This window comes from Sparus aurata, chromosome 18 (assembly GCF_900880675.1).
Source record: "Sparus aurata chromosome 18, fSpaAur1.1, whole genome shotgun sequence".
Lineage (NCBI taxonomy): Eukaryota > Metazoa > Chordata > Actinopteri > Spariformes > Sparidae > Sparus > Sparus aurata.
In genome coordinates, this window is record NC_044204.1 from 2,607,015 (window position 1) to 2,632,220 (window position 25,206).

Consider the following 25,206-nt stretch of genomic DNA (forward strand, 5'->3'; position numbering starts at 1 on the left):
TTCAGAGGATAAGACACTTAAGGACTGACGGACTGCACTCAGTGCTGGAAATATAATATTCAGATTTGATACACCAGCTAGCATTGATTTACAGCGGTGAACAGTCAATTTGACTGGAACTACTGAGTAGGTGTCCATATATCAGGGGTTAAGGACACCCTGCAGCCAATCAGAATCGAGTATTCCCCCAGACCATGGTATAATTAAGCAATATTACCCTCGAGGGTGTGCTTGAACGTCATTTGAGCACGCGCCGAAGTCGGCAAGCAGCACTGAAGTGCTCAAATGACGTTAAAGCACACCCTCGAGGGTAATATTGCGATTATACAACTAATACCAACAAAAATAAAATGTATAATCAAAATATATCCATGTTGAGGGACATTTGGTCTCAAATTTTAAAGGTTTTTGCGAGTGTGCGTCGCGTTTCCATGGAAACACATGGGGTCTGACTATTAACTGAAACAAAATCAGTCACGTCAGTAGACTCATATGTGTAATGGAACGTAGTTTACCACTCCAGCAAATGATCCAACCCTTAGTAACGACCTAGCAACAGAAAAGATTTTCTAGTTCCAGATGATGAACTCTGAGCTGACGTTAATGTTTTATCGCGGTCTCGGAATTTCCCAAACTAAATCAATACTGCACAGATAAACAGAAAATGCTTATTTTTATCGCCCAAGTTACAGCAAAGATGTTGATTTTTTTTATCTTTTATATTTTTTATAAAACGTTTTCACCGCGGTCACAAGTGTCTCTCACACCGAAGGGAAAATAGATAATAGCCGGGGCATTTATTTGTTTCAATCACTTAACAGACCAGGCGGCAATTTGGGACAGGCGTTTAATTCCTTCCTCTCAAAAATCCGGCATGAAAATGTCACAAACTTCGCCAGCTTCTCGGTGAATTCTCTGGCATCCTGCTGGGCAATAGTTGTCTTCTGCAAGTGAAGTTGTTGCGGCGGAGGAAACGATTCAGCCAACCACCACTCACAGATAACTCCTAATCTCTGCTGTCACTCACGGCGGCGTACATTTGTTTCTCCATCGCCCTGATCATTTTGCGGGACACTCTCTCGTGGTGTGCCCGTTTGCTGATAACTAATTCCTGCATGTTTATCTCAGGCTCCTCGCTGACCTTCCTCCTCCCTCCAGCAGGCAGCCTGGTCCTGTTGCTTGTCCTCCTCGGACAGACGCTGAAGCTCCGTTTTATTTTTTCGCCAATCTCTCACTCTCTTGGGGTCGACAGAGAAACGTCTAGCGGCTGCTTCTCCCGAGTTTTCCTCTGCATATTTTACGGCAGAAAGTTTGAATTTCAAGCCGTACTTTTAATTTATTTTGCTCCAGCGCTGACAGTTACTATGTTGCCATGGAGATGGATACATTATTGCCACAGACTTGGCGGAGTAATATTTTGAGTAATGAGGCGTGCTGTCATGCTGATTTGAGCACGGTCAAAATGTCTTGTTGACCAATCAGATTGCTTAGTCGGAACTACTTGTTGTATAATTGAGTTTAACTTGCTTATAGTTATTGTTAAACTTCTACTAAGCTTTTTATTGTTGCTTTATTAAGATGAATAATTTCCCAGTCTGGGATCATTAAAGTAATTCTATGAATACATAATGTATTATGTATTTATTAGCTGTAGATGATGCACTGATTAAATGTAACTGCTGTTTGCTGCTGTTGAATGTAAAACTTTTAGCAAAGGAGTTTATATAGACTTTACTCACTTGATTCAAGGACTTTTAATATAAAGTGAATTTTATTAAATCATTGCTTCCTTCTTGTGAATTGTGGATACTTTAACATCTTAACGAGGCACAGTTTTACTACTCGTTAACATCTGTATTATTTCCAAAGACGTATCTGTATACTTTAGGTCTAATTATGTGAAAATCAGAAATATCTTTAAAAGAATTTTAGGACTTGAAGAATAAATCAATCGACACAAATGGTTCAAACAACACAAGTAGAGTTTGGATTTATGATTCAAAAACATTCATGAACTGTAAAAGACTCCAAGGGAATAATTTACCTCAAACATCAACTTTAGGAATTGTTAATTGAATTTAAATCTTCCATAAAAAAATGTTTTACATAATTTTACTGTAAAGATTAATTAAAGCAAAGATTTTCATGTTGAGAATAAGTTAAATGGTGAATTAATGTGTAATTTATTATAGGAGAAAGAATAACCAGATTGAATTGCATCACTTTTATGTATAATACTTGAATTAGATATAAATGTTGAATATGTGACAACTGAATAAACAAAGTTCATGTATAAGTGCGTCAAATCACAGAATCAGACAAGTTATTCAATTTGAATTTGAAGCTTTACGTTGCGCAAGATTTACAAGTAGTGAACGTCATCGAGTTAGCTCATCTATGTTGTCAGTACTGAAAATACAATCCTGGATGTCCAGCTGTAGGAGACGGCTGGTCTCCATTAACCTGGTTACCTGTGAGTGTTTTGGCCCCGCCCCATGCAGGTGTGCTCTCTCCCTCTGTGTGTGTGTTACCTGTCAGTATTTCCTGACAGTGTGTCAGTGCTCAGCTGTGTTTTAGTCTCACTCGATGACGATGATGGAGGAGATGGTCGTCCTCGCTGCTGTGACCGTGCTCGGTATCCTGGAGCAAGGTAAGAAAAGGGCATGCTGGGAAATATGAGAGGAGCCTGATTGAGGTGGTTAAATTACATGAAAAATTACTGAAGTTTGGTTGGATCCTCACTGTAAGGTTTATATAGATGATGATAGAATGATTGTGAGAGCAGATGAATTCATCTTAACATGCTTTAAATGTATTTTAATGTTTTTACTCATTGATTTGTACATTTAATTATTTTACTGTCTAATCTTGTTAACTTCACATAATAATCAGCCAGTCTGCATCCACATTCATGTTGTATTGTTTTCACAGAGTTCTTTTGATGAATCAACTTTGCATTTGCTTCTAACACAGTGTGAACTTTGATCGATGTTACACTTACATTCATATTTAGAAGGTAACCATGCTGACATGGTTACCTGTGAGTGTGAGAGGTGAGAGGTATTGCAGGTCCTTCCTGCTGCTGTCACTCTTCAAAAGGTTCTGCTCCCAGTAGACCCCACTCTGCACTGTGCAATACTATACATACACAACTCATTTGTAATTGTTTGTTTGGGTCTGTGTGTGTGCGCAGCCTATTTCTCTCTGCAGGTGATCTACGCCCGGAGGAAGTACTCGGTGTCTCCACCTGCCACATCTGGATCACCGGAGTTTGAGAGAGTCTTCAGAGCTCAGTCAGTTTAATCAGTGATTTTTTTTTTCTTCTTCAGGGGTTAAAAGAATAAAAAGTCTAGACTGGAGCTGCAAATAATGACATTTTTCAGTATTTATTTCAAGTTCTCTCCAAGACTCTATTATAATATAAAAAGCTTTAAACAGTAACTTTTATTTTGATATTTTTAGTCTATATAAACACGCAGAAAGGTTTGGAGACCACTGGGGTCACAACTAAAGCACAAACTCCCATTTTAAACTTCCTACAGTCTCATTTTATAGTCCCTATTTAAAAACAACAACAAAATGATTTAAATAACATGAAAACTAATAATTTGTTCATGAGGTTTATATAGTGCCTCACTTAATGTCAGCAGCTGGAGTTTTATGGAAGCCTGTGAGAGACTTAATTGAAATGATAGAAAACATGAACTTGAAAATTAAAATCTAGTTCAACAAAAACATTATTGTCCACATGTGTATTTGAGAAAAAAATTAAAATGCAATAACCCAATTAGCATTTTCCTTTTCACACTTGAATCAGCGTTCTGCAGTGAAATTAAAATGAAAATGGAAAAGATGTTTCATTTTCAAAGAGTGAACCTGCTGTGTGCGGTGGACAGTATTCAAATGACATAAACAAAACAGCGTCCTCATTACTGCATCTGCTTTTACATAATAAGACATCATTTGAATGTAGTGTAATGTAGTGTTTTCCTTTGAGAAGACATTGTTGCAGTTGAAATGAAAATGCAGAGTGAAATAAAAGTGAAAACAGCTTTGCACATTTCATTTTCAGAGACTCGACTGACCCAAAGTGGACGATGTTCAGATGAAATAAGCTGCACAGCACTCTGATGGTCTTTACATTTTTGTGTCAGCACACTTTTCTGATGAAATAAAAATGAAAAGACAATTTTTATAACAATTTGAAAAAGAAAATGAAAGCAGCACTTGACATCATTTTCAAAGACTCAAGCTGCTCTAAGCAGTTTAATCAGTTGTCTCATAAATATGCATTTTCAAGCACTTAAAAGACTTAAAAGGATATAAATCAGATCTGAGACATGGTAAAACATGGCATGCTGGGAAAATGAGAGGGGACTGTCTCACTGTGAAGTGGTTAAATTAGATAAAAAATGACTCAAGTCTGGTTGGATACTGAACTGTCTACACTGTGATATTTAATGACAAATGATAGAATATGAACAACATGATTTAGTCAAATGTTTTCTGATTCATTTTTATACAGAATAAAATATCTTTTATTTTAACTTGAAGACTTAAAGCACACTTTTGCTGCTAAACCTTCTGTGCTTTTAAATTGTTACTTCTGCACGACAAGTATTCTTACATCGTAGTACTGGTACTTTACTGAAGTTAGTGATCTAAATACTTCCTCCACCACATGAGATATGATCAGTAATTGTTTCATCTTTTCGTCGTGTTCAGAGCCAACTGTTCTGAGTATTTCCCAATCTTCATCACCGTCCTGTGGACGTCTGGAGTCTTCTTCAGTCAAGGTGATCAGACACAAACAGCTGATTGGATCTCAGTCACAGTTCAGAGTTTTTATCGCTCAGTTAATATTTGTTTGTTTCAGGTCTGTCTGCAGTCTGTGGGCTGCTCTATTTATACGGACGCTTCCAATACTTTCGTGGATATTCACAGTCGGCACAGGGACGGTAGGAAGCAACAGCAACTGTCCATCTGTCTGTTTGGTTTAAATATATTTAAACAAATGAACAGATCAAAAGTTATAGACAAGGGCCCAGGTTCGGTTGCAGAACTCACCCAGAACTCAGAACTTTTAAATTAACAGGACCAATGAAAACCAGGCTCAATAGGTATCACACAAAGACAGAAAACCTGAAGTCAGCTCAGGACGAATAACTTTTATTAAATTCATGGAAAATCTCTTCTGCAACAGATTAGGAAGTCAAAATCTGCAAATTTCCTGAACCTGATGAAATCTGGTGAAAATCTGGTTCAGAGTCCTTTCTCTATAATAAAATAGTAGAGCCTGTGAGCTGTGATTAATTGATCGTTTTCTGTCTACAGTCTGGCTCCGCTCTACTTCAGCGCTCAGGTTCTGTGGGTTCTGATCGGGTTCTCGTCTCTCGGCATCTTCCTGACGCTCTGCAGAGTTTACCTGAACGTGGACCTGCTGCAGGAGCTCTGCTCTGCCCTCAGTCTGGTCTGAAGGGGAGGATACGAGGTGCTGGGAGCTGATTGGGTCAGGGGTCAAAGGTCAGAAGTCAGGACACCAACAGATTTCATTAGTGACACTAACATCATGTTGTCATCGCAAGAAACAAAACCTTCAGGGTCAACTGTGCTTTATGAGACATGAATGATGACCCAAATCTTTTATTCATGTGGGTTTATAAGGAATCTTATTGGTGTCCCCCTTTTATTTATGTATGTTTTTTATTTTAGCTTAACATTTTGAGACACTTGTAAACTGAAGATTCAAACAAAATGAGCTGTGTAGTGTTTTTAAAGTCCATTGCATGAAACATTAACATTCTGCTTCAGACTTCGTCCCTAAAGATCCACGTCTCCTGTTCATGGCCTCGATCCGACGACATGTCCGTCCTGTCTGTGACATGCTTGTGTTAACCTTCATAAAAAACTGTTTCTGCCTTATTAAAACATTCTCTGTGATGTACTTTTTGATGCTGATGAAATGTGTGTCTGTGATAATAAAGCGTTGAAGCTTTGACTGTTTAAACTGTTTCTCTTCTCCATGGAGGAGCTGAAGTTGAGCCAGAGCTGATGTACACAACATGTAATGACACTGAACACGTATTATAATGTTAAAACATCACGTAGAGCTCAGTACTGATACAGAAGGAGGCAGAGGAAGTGGAGGGAGTTCATTTGTGAAGTTGTTTGAATGTTTCTATGAACTTGTTGTGAGTGACACTGCTGGTGACAAACACAAGTTGATGAAACATGAATCTAAAATAATCCTGATGTTTTGAACCTCCAACAGACTCCATTATAAGAAGTGCAATAATTATAAAAAGCCATAATGAATAAAAAACATAGAAGTCACAAAGTCGGATCATTCTGAACACACTTTTTGAAGAAATTATGATTATCTCTTTAAATGCTTCATGTGTCTTTTATATACTGTAATACGATTACAGATTATTAATGAACCAGTGTGTGATGGTGTCATAGACAGTAAGTATTAGAGGGAAATGTGTTTATTGATTAGAGTGTAATATATGTCCAGAGACAGCTGATGAAATAAAAACTCTTGGCCTCATGAATGAAAAGTGTGTTTGAATGTGAGGTTTGACCACAAGGTGGCAGCACAACTGTGATGATTAACACATCAACTGATGAGCTTCAGGAGCTCAGGAACAATTCAATAATATAAAAAGTGAAAAGTAAAATAAATATGTTGAACTTGTTTTGGTTATTCTTTCTAATTTCTAATCTATTTAAATGTCTGTTTGTGTTGTGTTTGCTGTTGACAGTCGGATATTTTTCTTTGAATGAAAGTATTCATACCACCATAATCTGTTACAAGTCAAGTATCTAACAGTGCACAAAGTTAAGTTAAGTAAGTCACATGTAACAGGACTTGTGTGTGTCATGTCTTAAGTGCTAATGTACAGCTTATCCTTTCATTACATAAATCAGTCCGTCACATATTATACAGTATAAGCTTGAAACAAAGATGGGACATAATATCACAACGAACAGACTGTTAACCGAAATACTGTTTCAGATTTAAACATTTCAGATGTACATGTCTGATGGTTTTAAAATCAATGTGTGTTGTCTGACAGAAAAACAACACGGCTGCCAGCTGTTTGATTCTTATTTAAGATCTTCTGCAGAGTTTGGTCTACTAACTGAAACATCCATGAATATAATACTGCTTTAAAACATTTAGAGCTGATCATATGTGATTAGATAACATGTTGTTGTTCTGTTATTAAAACATGATGGTCATCAGACCGACAGCCTGAGGAGAGAAACACAAACTGTGAACAGTTTTCTGAGTGTAGATCTAATGAACTCAGCTGTTCTTTAATAAACATCTTCTGTTAAAAGATAAAGATCAAGAACATTCAAGTCATTCAATGGGACACCAGCAGGAGCCAAGATGTACAATGTCGTTTTCGCTAAATGTTTTAAAGTGAAACTCTTGCCAAAAAGCAACCGAGGCTTTATTTGGGATTGAATATGAGTCAAACCTTTGTGTGAAAGCATAATTACGACGAAAGAGGCACTTTTAAGATTTACCGTAGTTTCGGTTTTGGGCACGTTAATTTTGAACGGGAGTGCATGGGGCAAGACATGCTAGCATCAAAATCGCTTTTTTTAGAACACTGAGAACACATTGTGTACACAGAGTTTATGAAAAAGAAGGTTTTTGAACTACCCACGTTAGCTGCTGCACCTCCTGCGTGTTGCCGTCATGGCAGGCAAAAAGTGTCGATCCCCGAGTGCGACCTGACAGGCACGCTTGAGGAGCGGTTCACCATTACTCTCCTCCTGCCTGTCAGGTCGCACTCGGGGATCGACACTTTTTGTCTGGCATGACGGCGACGCGCAGGAGCTGAAGCAGCTAAAGTGAGTAGTTCAAAAACCTTCTTTTTCATAAACTCTGTGTACACAAACAATGTTCTCAATGCTCTTGTTCATGAGTAGAGACCCTGGTGATACTACGAGCAAAGTTTCATGTTGTGTCGAGCCTTCTTAGTGTTTTAAAAATAGTGATTTTGATGCTAGCATGTCTTGCCCTATGCACTCCCGTTCAAAATTAATGTGCCCAAAACCGAAACTACGGTAAATCTTAAAAGTGCCTCTTTCGTCGTAATTATTCTTTCACACGAAGGTTTGACTCATATTCAATCACAAATAAAGCCTCGGTTGCTTTTAGGCGAGAGTTTCGCTTTAATTCTTAGTTATTTCAGGTTCAGTTATTTTCTTAAATCTTATGTTATATGAAAGAGACAAACATGTAACCACTGCTGAAGAGTAACTAAGTATGTGCTTTACTCGAGTATTTCTATTTTCTGCTGCTTTATACTCCACTACATTTCATTTATTACACTCTTCACCTCACAACATTCATCTGACAGATTTTACACTCATTTTGGATTTTGACTCTTTACACAGTGACACAAGACAGTGTGTAGTTGTGTCTCTTCATCATGTCTCTGAGTTGCTGTCAGATTCACTAAAGAGACATTTTAACTTAACTTAACTTACACTTAACTTAACTTAACTTTTCCCACAAAGAGGTGAAATTATCCAATATTCAACAAAGAAAGGTGACAGAAAAGCCTGAACAAGAAGTCTAAATTTATGCATCGGGACTTTCCTCTGTATATTGACACGGTGGCCATTTTGTCTTGATGTCATGCTCACAGGCGGGAGTCAGATATATATATATATATATATATATATATATATATATATATATATATATATTAATATTTCAGTGTTTCCAGATTAATGAGCAACTGAAGACAATGGTCAGTAAATATTTGGAGGGACATATTTTAAGTTGAAACAAATTATGGGTTAACCTGTTAGCTAACATTAGCATTCAACCACATCCTTGCGAAGAATAAAGCCTGATGGATCATGTTATGATAACAAGACAGAAATGAATTCTAAAATATCGACACAAGGCACCGATGTCATCACGTAGTAATCCTAGCTAGAAAGTTCTTCATCCAATAGAACCGCTCTTAACCTTTATGACGCTGCCGATATGTGTGTGTTAAAAAAAGAACGATAACATTTCTCTCATTCACTTCCTGAACAAACATGGCGACAGGAGGAGGATGTCATACTGCTTATGTCCACAGGAGGCGCCAGAAGCAACACAAAAGAAGGTTCATGTAGCTGCTTCAATTTGAAATTATTTAAATGTAAATATTTATCTGAGATTAGAATTATTCAAATGTTCCTTTGACACGGAGCTCAACATCCCACCAACACACACACACATTCAACATACAGTGGTTTTACAGTGTAAACTTTCACTGTGGGGACAGTCAGAGCAGTGCATTGTAGGTAAAATATGTTTGGATTGTCTCACACTGAATTGAAGGTTATTTATAGAGCAGCTCAGCCTCCGTTTATATTAAGAGCTACAGTACACACACACACACACACACACACACACACACACACACTATCTCTCTCTCTCTCTCTCTCTCTCTCTCTCTCTCACACACACACACACACACACACACAGGTATGTTCTGTGTGCTCACATGCGAACAAACACACACCCTGTACATTGTTACCACACAATGGAACAGTTACTCCCATAACACAGACTCACACACACACTGGTCAGCTCATGTGTGGAATGTGTATTTGGTGTATTTCTAGCGTTGACAGCAGCAGTTGTTGTTTTCAGTGTCACAATAATTTTCCATCCACCAGCTGCATGACGTCATCGTACAAATACAAACCACAAGTACTCGCATAAAGTACAGTACTGGAGTAATTGTACTTAGTTACTTTTCATCAGTTATAAAAACTCCAAAGTCTTATTATTGTGCATATAGGTATAAAGACTTAAACGGATCCATCAGTTTGTTTTCCAGCTGCTCAACTGTCTTCTCCAGCTCCCTGTTTATACCTGATCCAATTAGGAGCTTGATGCTGATTGGCTGATCTGGAGAAACTGTTTGACAGGACAGAGTAAGGAGCTGTTAATCAGATTAACAGGCAGACAGATTAAATAGAGACTGAAAGGAGATGCTGCTGCAGGAAGTTCACCTGCTGCTCAGCACCTGACAGATAAAGCATGACAGTAACTGAATGAGCCTTTTAATCATGATGATTTAAAGGGTTAACACAGAGGCCCGCTTTTATATTACTAGTGCAGTGCCCGTAGGAAATATGTATTTCTATAGAAAAGTGGGAGGTTAAGCAGCTTTTTCATGGATGGCCAAATGAGGCTGTGTTTGAAGGTGGGACGTCAGGGATATTTAGGTTTGTTGTGAAATCTGATATTCCAGGGTATAATTGGCCGTTTTTTGCTATTTTTTATTTTGCCATTATATTTCACCTTAAAAACTATTTACTTGGTGTCATTATTTTCAGCACAACCTCACATGTGTGACTGTACAGTTATTTTTTTTTTTTGACATACTGTATTAACACAATGGACCTAAAATCACAAAAAAAACATGAAATCTGAGTAGAAAAAGTTTGATTTTTTTACTGTGAAAACCACAAATATGTTTAACAAACCATTTTTTATTACTTATAATGCAAATATAAATTGTTGTTTGTGCATACATTTGAAAAAATGTACAAAGTTATATGTAACTATTTACATTTAAATGCAGGCAATGCTCAGGTCTGCCTGTGCTCCTTCCAGCTGAATGAAGAGCTGCACTGCCTGCTCCACATTCAGCAGTTTCCTAATTGTTCTGACTCATTAAACAAAAAACCGACTCCACTACACACTAAACACACTACACCAAACACTACACAACACACTAACTATACACTCCAAACACGCCAAATGTCACAAATCTCTCAACTCTCAATATCGCTGTCTCTACACCGACCGTCGTTGCCTATCATTCATCCGCCTCTGTCCCTCCCACAACTTCCTGTTCCTCAAAAACCAAACTTGCTGCTTGGACACTTTCGTGACAAAAGCCCGTTTTTACCGTTTCTTCCTGCACCAGACACAAAGCAAACGTGACGGCAATGTTTGCGAAAAAATGTGGCGGACATTATTTGCCCTAAGTCCGGTTTTGGACGTGCCTATGTGTCCGGTCCGTCGACTCGAGGTGGGCCGTGTGGTAGAGTTTAGATTCTCTGCCCGAGCCCAAGCCCTGACCCAGCCAGCAGGCCGGGCCGGGCCGATATTTCCCGTCACTATCCTCGGGCCGGGCCCTTGATCAAGCATTTGTGTGTGTGTGTTTTTTTTTAATGACTCAAAATAATGACTGTATTTCCAGCTAGAAAACGCGCATCTCTCTCCTCCGTCCAAGTTGCTTGTGTCGCTGCGTGGTGTTACACGCGAGTTGTCCTCGTGCTGAAAACGTGACTTCTCGCGCACGTGGCGTCACTCCTCGAGACGCAAAATATATATTTTTACTAAGGAAAATGACAAAAATAATAGTAACGCACAGTGACTTGAATAAGTAACTTTAATCTGATTAGTGGTTTGGAAATATTACCACGTTAGATTACTCCTCACTGAAAAAAGTGGTTAGATTAGAGTAACGCGTTACTGGCATCACCGATTGTGTAGTTTAAGTGCAACATGGAGCTTGAGAACGTCCGTTATAACAGCCCACGTATTGAAAAAATGTTGGGTTTAAATCGGGCTCGGGCTCATAATTACAGTTAATGTGTCGGGTCGGGCCGGGCTCAGACACAACGTGCACGGGCTCGTGTCGGGTCGGGCTTGATTTTTTGGGCTCGATCTGCGCACGTGACTGTAGTGGCTCCGGTGGACAATGCTCGCGGAATTTGTAAAGCATTTATGAAATAATTTATTAACGTTATCATTGCAGTCCAAACAAATCTGACGTCGCACATCCTTGAACCACGCAGCAGCCATGTTGAAACTCTCAGGTCAGTCTGATCCTGATCCGCAGAGATATTTGAGGAACACATATACACACACACACACACACACACACACACACACACACACACACACACACACACACAGACAGACAGAGATTCCTTGCTTTTATAGAGAGATGTTTTCCATGTTGTGATGCTCTGACTGTTTCCTTTGAAACACAGCAGGTGTTTGTGTTGGCAAGGGAACAAGATGGCTGCCAGATGAGAGGAATGTTTCTCCTCAGCAGGCAGGAAAGAGTTGAGATAACGAAGCTGGGTTGTTGTTGGAAACTAGCAGTGAAAAGAGAGTATCAGGGAATGTCAGAAGAAGAAGAAGAAGAAGAAGAAGATTTTTGTCCTTCATGTGTCACTGTAAATCTATAGTTTTATGTTCTTCATGTACTTCAATCATCTCACAGCAGCAGGAAGTCTTTTTAAACACTTAATTATAATATATATATATATATATATTATTCAGGTCAGTTTAAGAGCTGAAACCAGATGACATCACACAGGTAAATCATGTGACCTGCTGTTACCTGTGTTACATTATCATCAATGTGAGGATGTTATTCAGCTTTAAACTGTGACTGAGTTTAAATATTGATGTTGTTTTTCCAGTAAGACATAGTTAATCATCTCATGCTGACAGGGAGGTTTCACACAACCTGTGATGAACTGGGTGTGTGTGTGTGTGTCTGTGTGTATTACTCACATTGTGGGGACCCTCCTTTCTTATGGGGCCAAACGCAGGTCCTCATAACATAAATCATTAAACCTCAGGGTGTAGACTTCAGGGTTAAAGGTTAAGATTAAGGTTAGTTTTAGGGTTTGATAAGTAGTCATTAAAGTACAGTTTGAATAAGTCTCCAGGAAATGAATGTAAGTGTACGTAATGTCCCCACCAGTGATGAAGCAACTGTGTGTGTGTGTGTGTGTGTGTGTGTGTGTGTGTGTGTCAGTGTTTTATGAGCTTTATGTTCTGCTTGTATAAACGTCTATAAAACAGAAGCAGGAGGAGAAAAAACCTCCAGAGCGCCACAAGAGAATAAGTCTGCAACTTCAACTATAAAAACTACAGCTGCTATTTTGAATTGGTAACAACTTTATATTCACCATCATATCTGTTAAGATTAAGGTAATAATGTATGACTGGAACTGGGAGAGTGAACCTGAGCCACACACACACACACGTGAGTGTGACATCAGCTGTTAGAAATGTGATGATGTCAGAGGTTTCATGGGACAATTCAGACGGATGCCGCTGGAGTAAAAACACACCTGACAGGTCAACCAGAGGAGGAAGTACTCAGATAGCTTACTTCAGTAAAAGTACTAGTACACAATGTAGAAATACTCTGTTACATGGTAGTTACAACTTTATATACCATAAAAAAACTGAATGTGCCGAAAATAAGAGGATGGTTCATTTCAGACTGATGTACATAATATGATATAATTATCGATGCATTAACAAGTTCATCACTTCACTGCTGCAGCTGGTAAATGAGGAGCTGATTTAAACTATGTTACAATCTGCTGAGTGGTTTTATCCATAAGAATACATCATCATTTATTAGGTAACAACATTTTTATGGTACTGATCTGAACCTGCAAAGTATGATGTCAGCAAAGCTCTCAGATAAATGAAGTCAGATGTAGAGATGATGTTGTGTATGAGAAACATAAACTGAAATACTCAAGTAAGTAGGACTACCTCAGCACTTGAGTAAATGTTTTTAGTTACATTCCACTAATAAAACAAGGATCCATTATGTCATCATGAAAAATCAAATGAATGATGTTAATAGACAAGATTGACAGGCATAGCAACGATTGGAGGCGGGGCTTAACAATTGGTCCATTCAAAGATCTCAAGAAAATTAAAAAAATCTGACACTCACACTCTGTTATGCAGAAGAAATTACACCAAAGGGTGTGTGACAACATCATGTTCTCAGTCCCTATGTTTAATATCAGGATCCATAACGTTCTCCAGTTTATGATCACAAATATCTTGAACGGCAGAGATTCATTTGAATTACATTTGTAGAAAACTAACAAAACAACAAGCCTTTTGATGGCTGTGTGACTTCAACATGACAGCGACTGTTGCAAATTGATCAGTGAATAAATTATATGATGTATCATTGTGTTCAATAATTACAAATAGACACATTAGTTCCGATTGTGACAACATTCAGCGCCTCATTAAATGTCTAATTAATTTATTTGTTTTTTAGTTAATTAAGATTAGGCTTATTTTACTTTTGTATTCTATTTTTTTTTTTTTTTTTTTTTTTTAAAGAACAGTTTAAAGAAAGTTTAAAGTTCCGAGCTTACGAAGCGTTCCTCAAGGCATCATGGCTAAGCCCCGCCCCCTACATTCGGCGGCCTGAGCGGTGCGTTCACGGCCCTTTTCACAGTTTTTGAAAGTTGTCAACAGAGAGAAGAAGAAGAAGTAGAAGAAGAAGAAGGAGAAGAAGAAGAAGGAGAAGAGGCGGGGGAGAGCAAGAAGAAGAGCGGCTTCATATCGACAGCAGAGCTCGGAGGAGGAGGAATGGGCTGCAGCCAAAGCAAGGTGAGAATCACCGACACAAACCGACTCAAACACCGACATAAAACAGGCGAGTACCGGGAGAAGTTCACTTTGTTTCTGCCGGAGGAAGTTCATTAGCAGGCGTCCGGCGGCGGCTGCTGCACGGACATAAAACGTGCCGGGAATGAGCTCCGGATAATATAGCACTGTGTGCTCAAAATACAGCTCCATTCTTTATTAATCATATCTAATGTATGTGACATCTACACGTATACAGGTGGTGGTTTGGCGCCTAAATGTGTCAAACAAAGAAAAGCGGTGAACGTTACTTTTCTAGTGTGAACATCTGTTTCTAATCTGGCATCGTGTTTGAATCCTGAAGCTGTTTTCCCACGGGGCTCTCTCAGGATGGACACCTCCAAAGTCCCTTATTCTACCATGTAATGCATTTTAACGTCTTTATTTATCTCAAACAACCATAGTGTGAGTTAAAGTGAGTTCATAACGATTTTGTGAAGTTTGTAGACTATCACATAAAATGCAGATCTAATGGTCTAATATGTGGTTTAATGTGAGTTGTTGCTGTGTGCAGTGATTTAAAAATGACGAACTGAATCACATGGCGTCATAATCAGTGTAAACCCTCTGATATGTTCTAATATTAACCTCACAGCTCTGTGATATTGATATATAAATAAATGGTTAATATTCTTTCAAATCTGAAGATATCGTCTCTTTAAACTTTTTTTTTTCTGAGCACCTCCATGTTGTCAGTCACTATAGACTTTGTATATTTAAAGTGAGGTCAGTGTAATTGTGTGTAGAGTGGTCTGAACTGTGATGTCTGTAATTCTTCACCACAGTTCGACAGCTGTTGTCTTCCTCCAGTTATTGATAGAGAATGACTTCATGTGGGTCAGAGGTTTACAGACGACTGTGGCTACAGGGACCAGTCTGATTATTCACACAATATTTGTGATGTTCCCTGAAATGTGGTTATCAAACACTGACATGAACTCACCGCAGGATATTTTATAAACAAATCGCATATCGCTAAAAGTATACACTGATACTGAGATTGGGCTCCTATTAGTTGCCTGATGTCGATCAGTGTTCCCTTAAGCCTGAGATGAAATCCTCAGATTGGCCAAACGGTGCATTATTTTTTACAGTCTGCTGGATTCAAATTCTTTTGATTCATAAATATGAAGCTAATCAGTTATTATTCAGTTTATCGGAGACTGTACATGTGTTTACATATATGTCAATATTAGCAGCCGGTGTTCTTAAACACACTGTTTCATTGAAGTAGTAACCACAACATCAACAGACTCCCTTAACAAAGGTAGTGATTTTAATAGTTGTTAAAACAAACTTCATAACAAATTCTAACTCATTGTCTCCTTCTTGTAAATTGAGCATTAAGTCAAAAGCTGAAGTTGTTTGTCTCCTCGTAAAAAGTGTCAGTTTGTGGCAGCATGTCTGTACCAGCCTGTCTGCTTCTCTGTCTAAAGTCTTACCTGCCAACATTGATCAGCTGTTTGAACACGCTGTTTACACTGATTTCACCATTTACACTCCATTTATGACAGAAGAAACATTTTACTGATCTAAACATGTCACATTTTATACTAAAGACACTAAACAGTAACACTATAGGCTACTTCTTTGTCCCTGTGGAGAAAGTCCCCAGACTCCCTTAACAAATGTGTCAGTTTAGTGAGTTGTTGAGTTAGGACACATTTTATAAACTCTGTAAACTCTGTCTCTGACTCATTCTTCATTATCTGGGCCGTCTTGTAAATTCAGCAAATGTACTATATTAACTTATTACTGTCTTTGTGAAAAGACATGGAGTCTGTTTGTCCCAGAGATGGACGGGTTTGTTTCATACAGAGCAGGAAGTGACTTGTGACTTGCAAGTGATTTGACTGAGCACTGATTGGATACACAAGGTGACGCGTTCAGTCTGGCACAAAATGGTTCTGGGGCTGATATTAGCCCGTGGGCTGCACATTGAGAAAGCGCTGCTCTACAGAAATGGGAAGTAGAATAGTAGACAGGTGGTCATAGAGAAAGTGAGTTTCTACTGAATCGTTAATAACCTTTCTGCTGAAACACTGATAAAGCGCTTTGTTTCATCACAGAAGAAGAACACTGAGTGGTTTCAGAAGCTGTTACATAACTTAAATCCTGTAAATCTTTGATTAGCTCAGAATAGAAGAGATTTTAGAGGCTCAGAGTCTGAGCTGCTGCTGCTGGTGGGGATCGATCACACCAATAACAACACAAACTGATGGTTCAGTATTGTTTTAATTTAAAACAGAACATGAGTTCAACACTGTTGCCTGCTGTAGTTTGTTTCTAACTTCTAATCTGCTGTTTTTGTTTAGTACTTTAAAATCGTTCCCTGTAGTGCACTGTAAAACATCGGTTTAAAGCTTTTCCAGTGATTTTTAGATTAAAGCAGTGCAAAGAGTGAAACAGCAGGTCAGTCATATTGACCCTGATATATTTCAAACTTCAGTTGGAGGTTTGATTTATTTTATTTTGTTTATCAGTTACTCAGTGATCATGACATCTCTGCACCACAGTAATTTGTAGAGGAGTGTGATAGGCTGCTTACACTTCAGGGGACATCTAGTATATAGTACTGTACTGTTGTTACCACTGTAATCAAACCACTCAAAGCACTTCTGAGACTTCACAAGAGTTTAAGAAGTCTAATGATAATACATTAGTTGTCATTGATAAAAAAAAAATATGATGATTTCATAACATAGATACACAATGAAGATAAAGGTTCCTTGAATTTGATTTGTAGTTTTCAGAATAGTGACATCGAAACGTTTCCTACAGAATAAGAAATGTAAAGTCTTTCTGAAAGACCTCGTCTCTAAGCGTATAATTAGCATTGTACTCACTAGTGTTTACCTTAAAAGTCAACTTGCTAATATTGATATATGTATGACATGTTTCATTCTGTCATGTGACTGCAGCACTCACAAACATCACACAGTGAAATAATCCTCCAGACAAGAACCAAACAAAGCTGATGGTGACAGTAGATTTGGACTTTATTGTGCTGATGTCAGAGTCTCTCTGTGTACTGTTCAAACGTGGAGTTTGGACGGTTAATCGATCATCTGCCAAACCAATATTCAGACTCCAACGCGTCTGTTTCACACGTGTGTTGATGCTGCATCTTTTACAACCGACAAGGCGAGCCAACGTGTTGAAGCAGAGTGTGGACTCTTTTATTCTCATTTTATATGGTTACTAATCAAAGAAATTCACAATAAAGTTAAAGACAAACAGATTTATTTAGTTCACTGATGAGACATTGGAAGAATTCTGGTTATTGAAGTCTTCCTAAGTAGCTGTTCTTCATGCAACGCGAAAATAATCAGTCAATTTATGCAACTGTTGTGATAATGTATCATGTAATTAAGTCTTCTTTCAGAAAGGAAGTCAGAAGTTATCTGATTCCAGCTCCAAAGTGATATAAATCTAAACATCTTTTTGAACATCTGAGCATTTTCACCATTTCCTGACATTTAACAGATGAAACCATTTATTCAATCTCTATTTTTTTCAATTACTGTGTCACAAAATTAAAGCTGCAAAATGAGAAATCTTCATTGCAGCTCTAAATAAGACCCATATATGTCTCATGTAACCCTGACACGATTTTAAAACAGTTAGGACCTTATAAAAACAACCTGTACGTATTATAGAGTCTGTTGGCTCATTTCTCACCTCGGCTCCGTGAGTCGCCCTCGTCCAGTTGTCTCAGTGCCAACAGATGGTGGAGAGGTTAGAGTTTTCCACCGGTCGGCTGCCTCTCAGACTGTAAACATGAGCTCAGTTTATGTCTGAGCTGTGTAAGGTGTTACACTCTGAGCCGACAGCTTTTCTAAAAGATGAAAACCTCACAGAAACTCACAGTGTGACCAAAGTGTTTACAAAATATGAGTTGGATCGACATTAAGCTCAAAACCTCAAAAAATCAAATGGTGTTCTGTTTGTAGAGTTTCTGGCCTGTCTGAGTTTGGTGTTTGTGGTGGAACAGTCCGAGGCTTTGTTCACAAAGTCAGTGAAAACATTCAAACAATACTGTCCATTTAAAATAAAACTCCATCAGGTAAGAAAACAGGAAGTTTAAAGCTCCTCGAGTACATTTGAACTTAAACAGGCTGTTAAACTGAAGAAATCAGGAGGAACAGAAAGTGACAAAATCAGTTATGTCATCAAACTGCAGAGTTTGTAACAGATCAAGAAGTAGGAAGTGACAAAACAAGTCCTAGAGCTGCAACAGTTGATGTCGTTTTCAATTTATTTGGTGAATATTTTACAAATTAAAGTCAGAAAAGAGAGGAATGTTCGTCCTAGTTTTCCCACAAAGTGACATTTCTAAAAGTCTTGGTTTGTTCAACCAGCAGTCTGAAACCCAGAGATATTCAGAAATTCTCATGAGAATCTGACACCAGTGAACGTTTATGCCATTTTTAATAAATGCATCATTGTGACAAAATATTATCAGAACCACTCACACCTTTGACCTCGTCTCCCTGAATAATGACCCAACAGGCTGTGAGCTCATGAGTTTCACAACAAGGAACTTGTTATCTGATAGTGTAGTTTAACATCTGCTGCTTGTGGTTACCTTTACCTTTAATGAATTTCCCTTTAATGATGATACATCTGCTTCCAAAGCCTCAAAAGTTCAGTGAATGTTTGTAAATGATAAATAACCTGCACCACTGTACTGATCGCATGAACGTGTGTACCTTAGTAACATCAACCTGCTGCCACACACACACACACACACACACACACACTGAGCTGGTTGAGCTAGTTGTTAGCTAGCTGAGCTAGCTGTTGGCTAGTTGAGCTAATTGTTAGCTAGTTGAGCTAATTGTTAGCTAGCTGAACTGATTGTTAGCTAGCTGAGCTAATTGTCAGCTATTTGAGCCGATTGTTAGTTTGTTAATTGTGAATGAAACTTCCCCTGAAGATATTCTCTTTAATCTGGTGTCTGTGGCTGATGACCGGTCACACGACCTCCTCCTCGTCTGTCATGTGATGACAGCTAAACAAACGACTTCATCTAATGAAGTGTGTGAGTTGTGTTTGAAAGCTCAGGAACAAACTAGTGTTTAATTAATGTGTGTTTGTTTCTTCATGACTTCCCACAGCAGAAAACTGCCTCATGTGACTCATAAATGTTTTCTGATCAGATCTGGACACGTCCCGAGTCCTTCATATGACCGGCGGTGTCACCATAGCAACGAGGAAACATCACATTGTTGTCCTGAATCATCCGTCATGATGCCCCTCGAGTCAGATTTCATCAATGAGACAAAGAGAGACAATGAACAGAACAGATACTGATGCAGGAGGAGGGAGAACTATTTAAAACATGTATACGACCTCAGTAAAAGTACTTGAATATGATTAAAGTATCAAAAGTAAAAGTACTTTTTCTGATAAAGCTGAGGAGGATTTTTTTGTCAGACTTTTCTCAGATTTCGGTTTTTTTTATTGTTAGTTTTTTCCTCTTTTGGCCTTTTAATAACTATTTAAATGAAAAATACAATGTGAGTTTGGTTTACCTGCAGGTAGGTGATCGTGTCACAATCAATCCAAAAGAACAGAACTTACCAGTGTATTGATTATTACTGGACAAACAGTGATATTGATTAGAGTAATATTACTTAATCACTGCAGTAACTGAGGTCCTGCTTCACGACCTTGACATGCTGCATATCATAACTGATCTGTAAAGAACTCTTGAGGTTCTGCTTCATGTTTTATAAACTGCAGACTTTTAGATGGAAGTCATTAAAGGCTCAGTTCAAAGTTTTTACTGACGGTCTTTTAACATCTGGAGAGCTGCTCTTTCGTGTCCAAGGAGCCAGATGAGATTTGTTCACTACAGCTGGAAGAAGGAGCCTAGTTCATCATCAGCAGTTATAGGTTTAGCAAAATTTGTTTATCTGCCTTTTTTTCCAGGAGTTAAATTATCAGAGTGGGAAGCAGCTGTTGTGACTGATGTTTGTTTGCTTTGTTTCTGAGCTAGGCTAGCTGTTTCCTCCTGCTTCCAGTCTCCAAGCTAAGCTAAGCTAGGCTATCTGGCTTCCTGGTTGCAAGAGGGAGAGGTGTTTGTCAAAAAGTCAACCTTTTACCTTTTCAAAGGATCATTTTTCCTTCTTTTGTGTTTTTTATCTTTCTATTATTAATAAATAATGTTGTAAAAAGTACTCAGCAGTCATGCTCGACTAAAAGTGAAGATATGGTGTTAAAATATTACTTTGGTAAATATGAAAAAGTCAGCCATATGAATAGTACTTCAAGAAAAGTCTTTAAAGTCTTACCTGATTTTAAATGTACTTGTATCAAAAATACAAGTTAACGTAAATAATCCATTTATAGAAGTATAATTTTAGCGACGTGGCCTCATCTCATCCAATATTAGAAAGCTTTAAAATAACGTATTAATACATTTTAGAGAAAAAAATTGTTCTACAATCTGAACACAAAACTTTTAATCCAAACATTCGTACTTTTAAATAAGATTAAATTTGAATTAAAACTGCTTATCAGGACTCAGCTGAGTACAATTCATCACTTCATCAACATAATGCGGCAAATAAGTAATTTTTTCGTAACTTCAAACTGCTCGTTTCAGTTCAGGGGTGTAATTCATGTAAAATAATTGAATATTAAAATGTTTTTATTTGTTAGAAAGGTCGAATCCCTAAGGTTTATTTCTTCTTTTACCTCTTTAACAGCTTTACTGGAGTTAAACTGAGCTTATAATTCCTCAAAGGAAGCTTTAAATAAAGTGAATCTACAGTAAAACGTCTCTTTCTTTTTGATAAAGTTTGTCCTGGAGAACATGAAGAGTTGTTTTTCCCATAGCGAGCGGTTTAATGACTCGACTCTGAAAGTTTTTGTGATGAGTTTCCGCTCCTCAATGAGTAGCAGGTGTTCAGAGGAGACTTCATCTGTTTGTTTCCAGCAGGCGGAGGAGAAGCTAAAGACGGAGCAGCTTCAGTTTAACGTCTAAATTCTCCGTCTGCTGCTCAAACGTGAGACATTTGACACGTCGAAGGGAAAAGAAGAACGCGTGAGGGTTTAACCTCGTTCAGGAGATGTTGAATTTTGTCCCGTAACGCTCCCAGATGAACTCCGAGGAATATTTAGACACTCAGGGAAACGCTACGTTTTGTCGTGTGTGTGAATCATGTCCTAATCATGAGACAGTGATGTTTTGTATTGAGCTGTTCTTAAAATCAAAATAGCACAACAATAAAGTGTGTGTGTGTGTGTGTGTGTGGACATGCAGCGTTTCACATTCCACTTTCTTGAGTTGTTTTGTGGTTTGTCAGAGGAGGAAAACAGTTATTAGTGTTGTCCAGAAACATGTTTTTGACTTGCAGATGTGACTTTGTTCCTCAAAGTTCAGAGATGTTGAACTTTACAAGATAAATGTAATGACACATCTTCAGGCTGAACATGACATGATGCACATATTTCTAGATTCAAAGGATACCATGTTCATCATGAACATGGACATAACTCTCTTTATTTTCTCTTTATAACTGCAGAACTCCTCTGAGAATGACACTGAAGAAAAATTAAAAACCGGATCAGAGTAATCCAGTGATGGTTGTCTGTGCGTCTATGTTTACACTGTAAACAGGAAGTGCTAACTACTAATTTTGGCTCACCTTTAAGTGAAGAGTAAAAACCCAGTTTTATCATGTGTTGGTCAATTTTGAGATTTGAGGCTTTTTTTAACCCCCGAAACATTTTCTTCTCTAAAGAAAAATGTCGAAACCACATTCAGTTATTTTAATCAGATTACTGTTCTGGACAATTACACATATAAGTACACTTTTGATTAAATATATTAAATTATTGTCTTATGCTGGTTTTTTCACCAACATTAGTGGGTCTGCACAGGTCTCCTTTTTATAAATCGCATATTGAACTGATTCTCACTTCACACAGGCAAAGCAGCTGGTCTGTGATCTTTATGAAGTGTTACGTTATACGTCACAGACCTCACATTTCACTGAAATGGGAAACAACACTAGTTATGTTAAGTTGATCAGCAGTTTGTACATTTTACTGCAGTGTTTCTTTCAAACTCAACGTTGACTGAATGAATTTCAAACAGCCGCACATCCCAAACGAGCCACCACCAGATGTTGATAATGTGTCATACATCACAATTAACCTTTAACTCGTTCAACTGGGTCTTATGTTTTGATCAAAGCCGAGCTGAGGTGATTAAAAACCTGCGTCTACTGCAGATTCAACTAATCGGATATTAACAAGTTCACACATTCTCATTAAACACAAAAAGGTTTAAGTGGTATTTCTGACCTGTGGAAAAGAGGTCTGGTACCTCTTTGTCTAACCTTAATGAAGACAGTTTTAACAAAATATTTGAAATAAAGGCTAATATACTGTTGTTTTATCCATGGCAACATTATTAAACATTAATAAAAAGCATGTTTGAGCAGGATTATCCCACTGACAAGGGAGACAACGATAATATAATGGTGCTCTATGGTCACATCAGCACGTCTCTGTGAAGTTTTACATCTTGTTCTTGTTGAGTTTTAACGGCATTGAATCTACATATCGGAGGATGTTTCCTGTGTTGCTGCCCTCTCAGTATCACCAGATGACCTCTGACCTCAGTCTGTCTAGTCAGCATACTGACACTGTGTTTAGAAATAGAGAAGTCATCATCATGTCATAGTGATGCAGTGTGATGTCACTTCCTGTTTGTGCCTTTTTCTACCTCAAGATCTTTTTATCTTGTTGATTTATCAGCTTTTTAATTCAAGTGTTTGCCCCAAAACAACTCAAGATGTATATATTAAGAGATATCAGCCTGTTGTTGGATGACGAGGCTGCTTTGAATTATTGTTGTCTCAATGTGAGGACTTAAATGTATTGTGAAATGTGAGCTTTTAATCAGCCATTCAGGAGATTCACATTCTTCTGACAAACATCTGCAGAAGCTGAAGTCTCTCTGTTGAAATGAGACGTTCAGCTCCATGCCGTCAGGATTTTCTTGACGCTGAAGTGCTGCACAAACAGAGGAGGGGGCCTTGCTCTGATTTATGGCCATTTTTAAAAGCGAGGGCCCCTCCAACGCCTGCAGGAACATATGCTTCTCTTCCTCCTCCTCCTCCTCCTCGTCCACCTCAGACTGCTGCTGAACAGAGTTTAGAAGTGTGTGTGTGTGTGTGTGTGTCTGTGTGTGATTGTTTGGCCTCACTGTACTTGAGCAATGCGAGGGCGTGAGGCTGCTGAGGCAATACAGTAAGCATTCACTTTTTTTTTTGTGTGTGTGAGACGTGGCCTGCAGTGTGATCTCTGTGTTCTTGTGTAATGTGGATGTTTGGATCCACACCTAAAGCTGTCTTCATATCTGCTGCACAGATCTCCATAAACCTCTGGCTGACGTTCATGTGAAGAAAAAAACAAACTCGTACAAATATTATTTGCCCAACCTCAATAATTTCTTCAGAAATATTGAATCTGTTGTGATAGTAACAGAGTGAGAGGGATAAATCAGCTGGCTCAATATGTTTTTATTAGTATAAACCTCCATAAATCCACTTATACATCTTCATGCTCCATTCAGAACTCCTTTGAGAATCTTCATGTTTTTAAGTTTTTTTCAGTGTCAGAGTGATACAGTGGTGGTTGTGTGCACATCTGGGAGCAAACTGCACACATGAACTGCTAACAGATAATTCAGCTCACACTGAATGGAGAACATTTAAACATATAAAGAATTATGGGTTTATATGTAATAATGAATATTTTGAACACAAAGTTACATTAAGGTTTACAATCGTCTTAAGTGACTCGTCATTTTGATTTTGTGTTATGGTTCCCATAAGTGCACATTAAACACTTTTGTTCAACATAACAATAGGGCCTCAGTGTGGTACATGCCAAAATAACTTAGAGACAATGAGATTGAATGGTGATCTTTAACACTGAAGTCAAACCAAATTGTGAATTTGTAGAATTGTGTGATAGTTTGGTCTATAATCAATAAACTGCAGAGACATTAGTTCTAGTATTTTTTTTTAGTGTCTTGTCAGTGGAATGTTTGTTTTAATTCTTGCACAATGCAGTGTTAACAGAGCGGAGGAGCGGTCTGCAGCATCAAATCAAATCTGACACCCAAGAATTTAAACCAGATCAAAAAGTGAGATGCCAAAGTCTCCCTGTCGCAAATCTATTGAATGATTGAAGAAAGGTCAACCATAGGAAATTGTGCGTTTGTTAGGGCTGTACCAGTTAGATCAGTGGTTCCCAACCTGGGTGGCCCAGAGATCACAGGGGGGGCGCACAACTTTCTCTGTTATGAGGTTGTGAGGTTAAAGTTATATTTGTGCAACCCTCTGAGGTCGATTGACGCGCCGGGTACGTCAAAATCACGTGACCTGTTTAAGATGACGTAGCAGCAAGACGGAGCCTCAGGGAGTCTCGGTCTGACTTATGTGTTGGAGCAGCCTTCAAGCTGTGTACCAGTTTTTAAATTGTGTTGATAGGGCAAGTAAAACCGGACTTATGATAAATAATGTACGGCACGCTTTTTCGTTAACATTACAGTCACGTTTGCTGCGCCTTTTGGTGGAGGAAGAGACGGCCTCTTTCACACTGCCGTTTGCATGCGGGGATCCTGCGCCAGTTCTCCGCACCCGCCTCTGTGTGAAAGTTTTAGATGTGGAGAGGGGGGAAATTTCGCTCCGGCGCTGATCCGCCTC

The 25,206-nt window shown here is 38.4% G+C and overlaps 2 protein-coding genes across 3 annotated transcripts in view; both read left to right on the forward strand.

The window, feature by feature from the left end:
- The first annotated feature begins 2,037 nt into the window (after positions 1-2,037).
- Positions 2,038-5,996, forward strand: ltc4s (leukotriene C4 synthase). Of its 2 annotated transcripts, XM_030395736.1 has the most exons (5): positions 2,052-2,650; positions 3,194-3,293; positions 4,726-4,796; positions 4,877-4,958; positions 5,335-5,996. In XM_030395736.1, the coding sequence occupies exons 1-5, from the start codon at positions 2,587-2,589 to the stop codon at positions 5,474-5,476; spliced, it is 459 nt and encodes a 152-aa protein (XP_030251596.1). In that variant the 5' UTR covers positions 2,052-2,586; the 3' UTR covers positions 5,477-5,996. The 2 variants fall into 2 exon arrangements, with proteins under 2 accessions (XP_030251595.1, XP_030251596.1); XM_030395735.1 differs by having other exon boundaries at positions 2,038-2,650; positions 4,726-5,451.
- An 8,281-nt stretch (positions 5,997-14,277) lies between these two features.
- ccdc69 (coiled-coil domain containing 69) overlaps positions 14,278-25,206 on the forward strand; it is a 29,680-nt gene continuing 18,751 nt past the window's right edge. Inside the window, exon 1 of the mRNA XM_030396998.1 lies at positions 14,278-14,437. Within this exon, the coding sequence (XP_030252858.1) occupies positions 14,417-14,437 (21 nt within the window). The 5' untranslated portion in view covers positions 14,278-14,416. The remainder of the gene's footprint in view (positions 14,438-25,206) is intronic.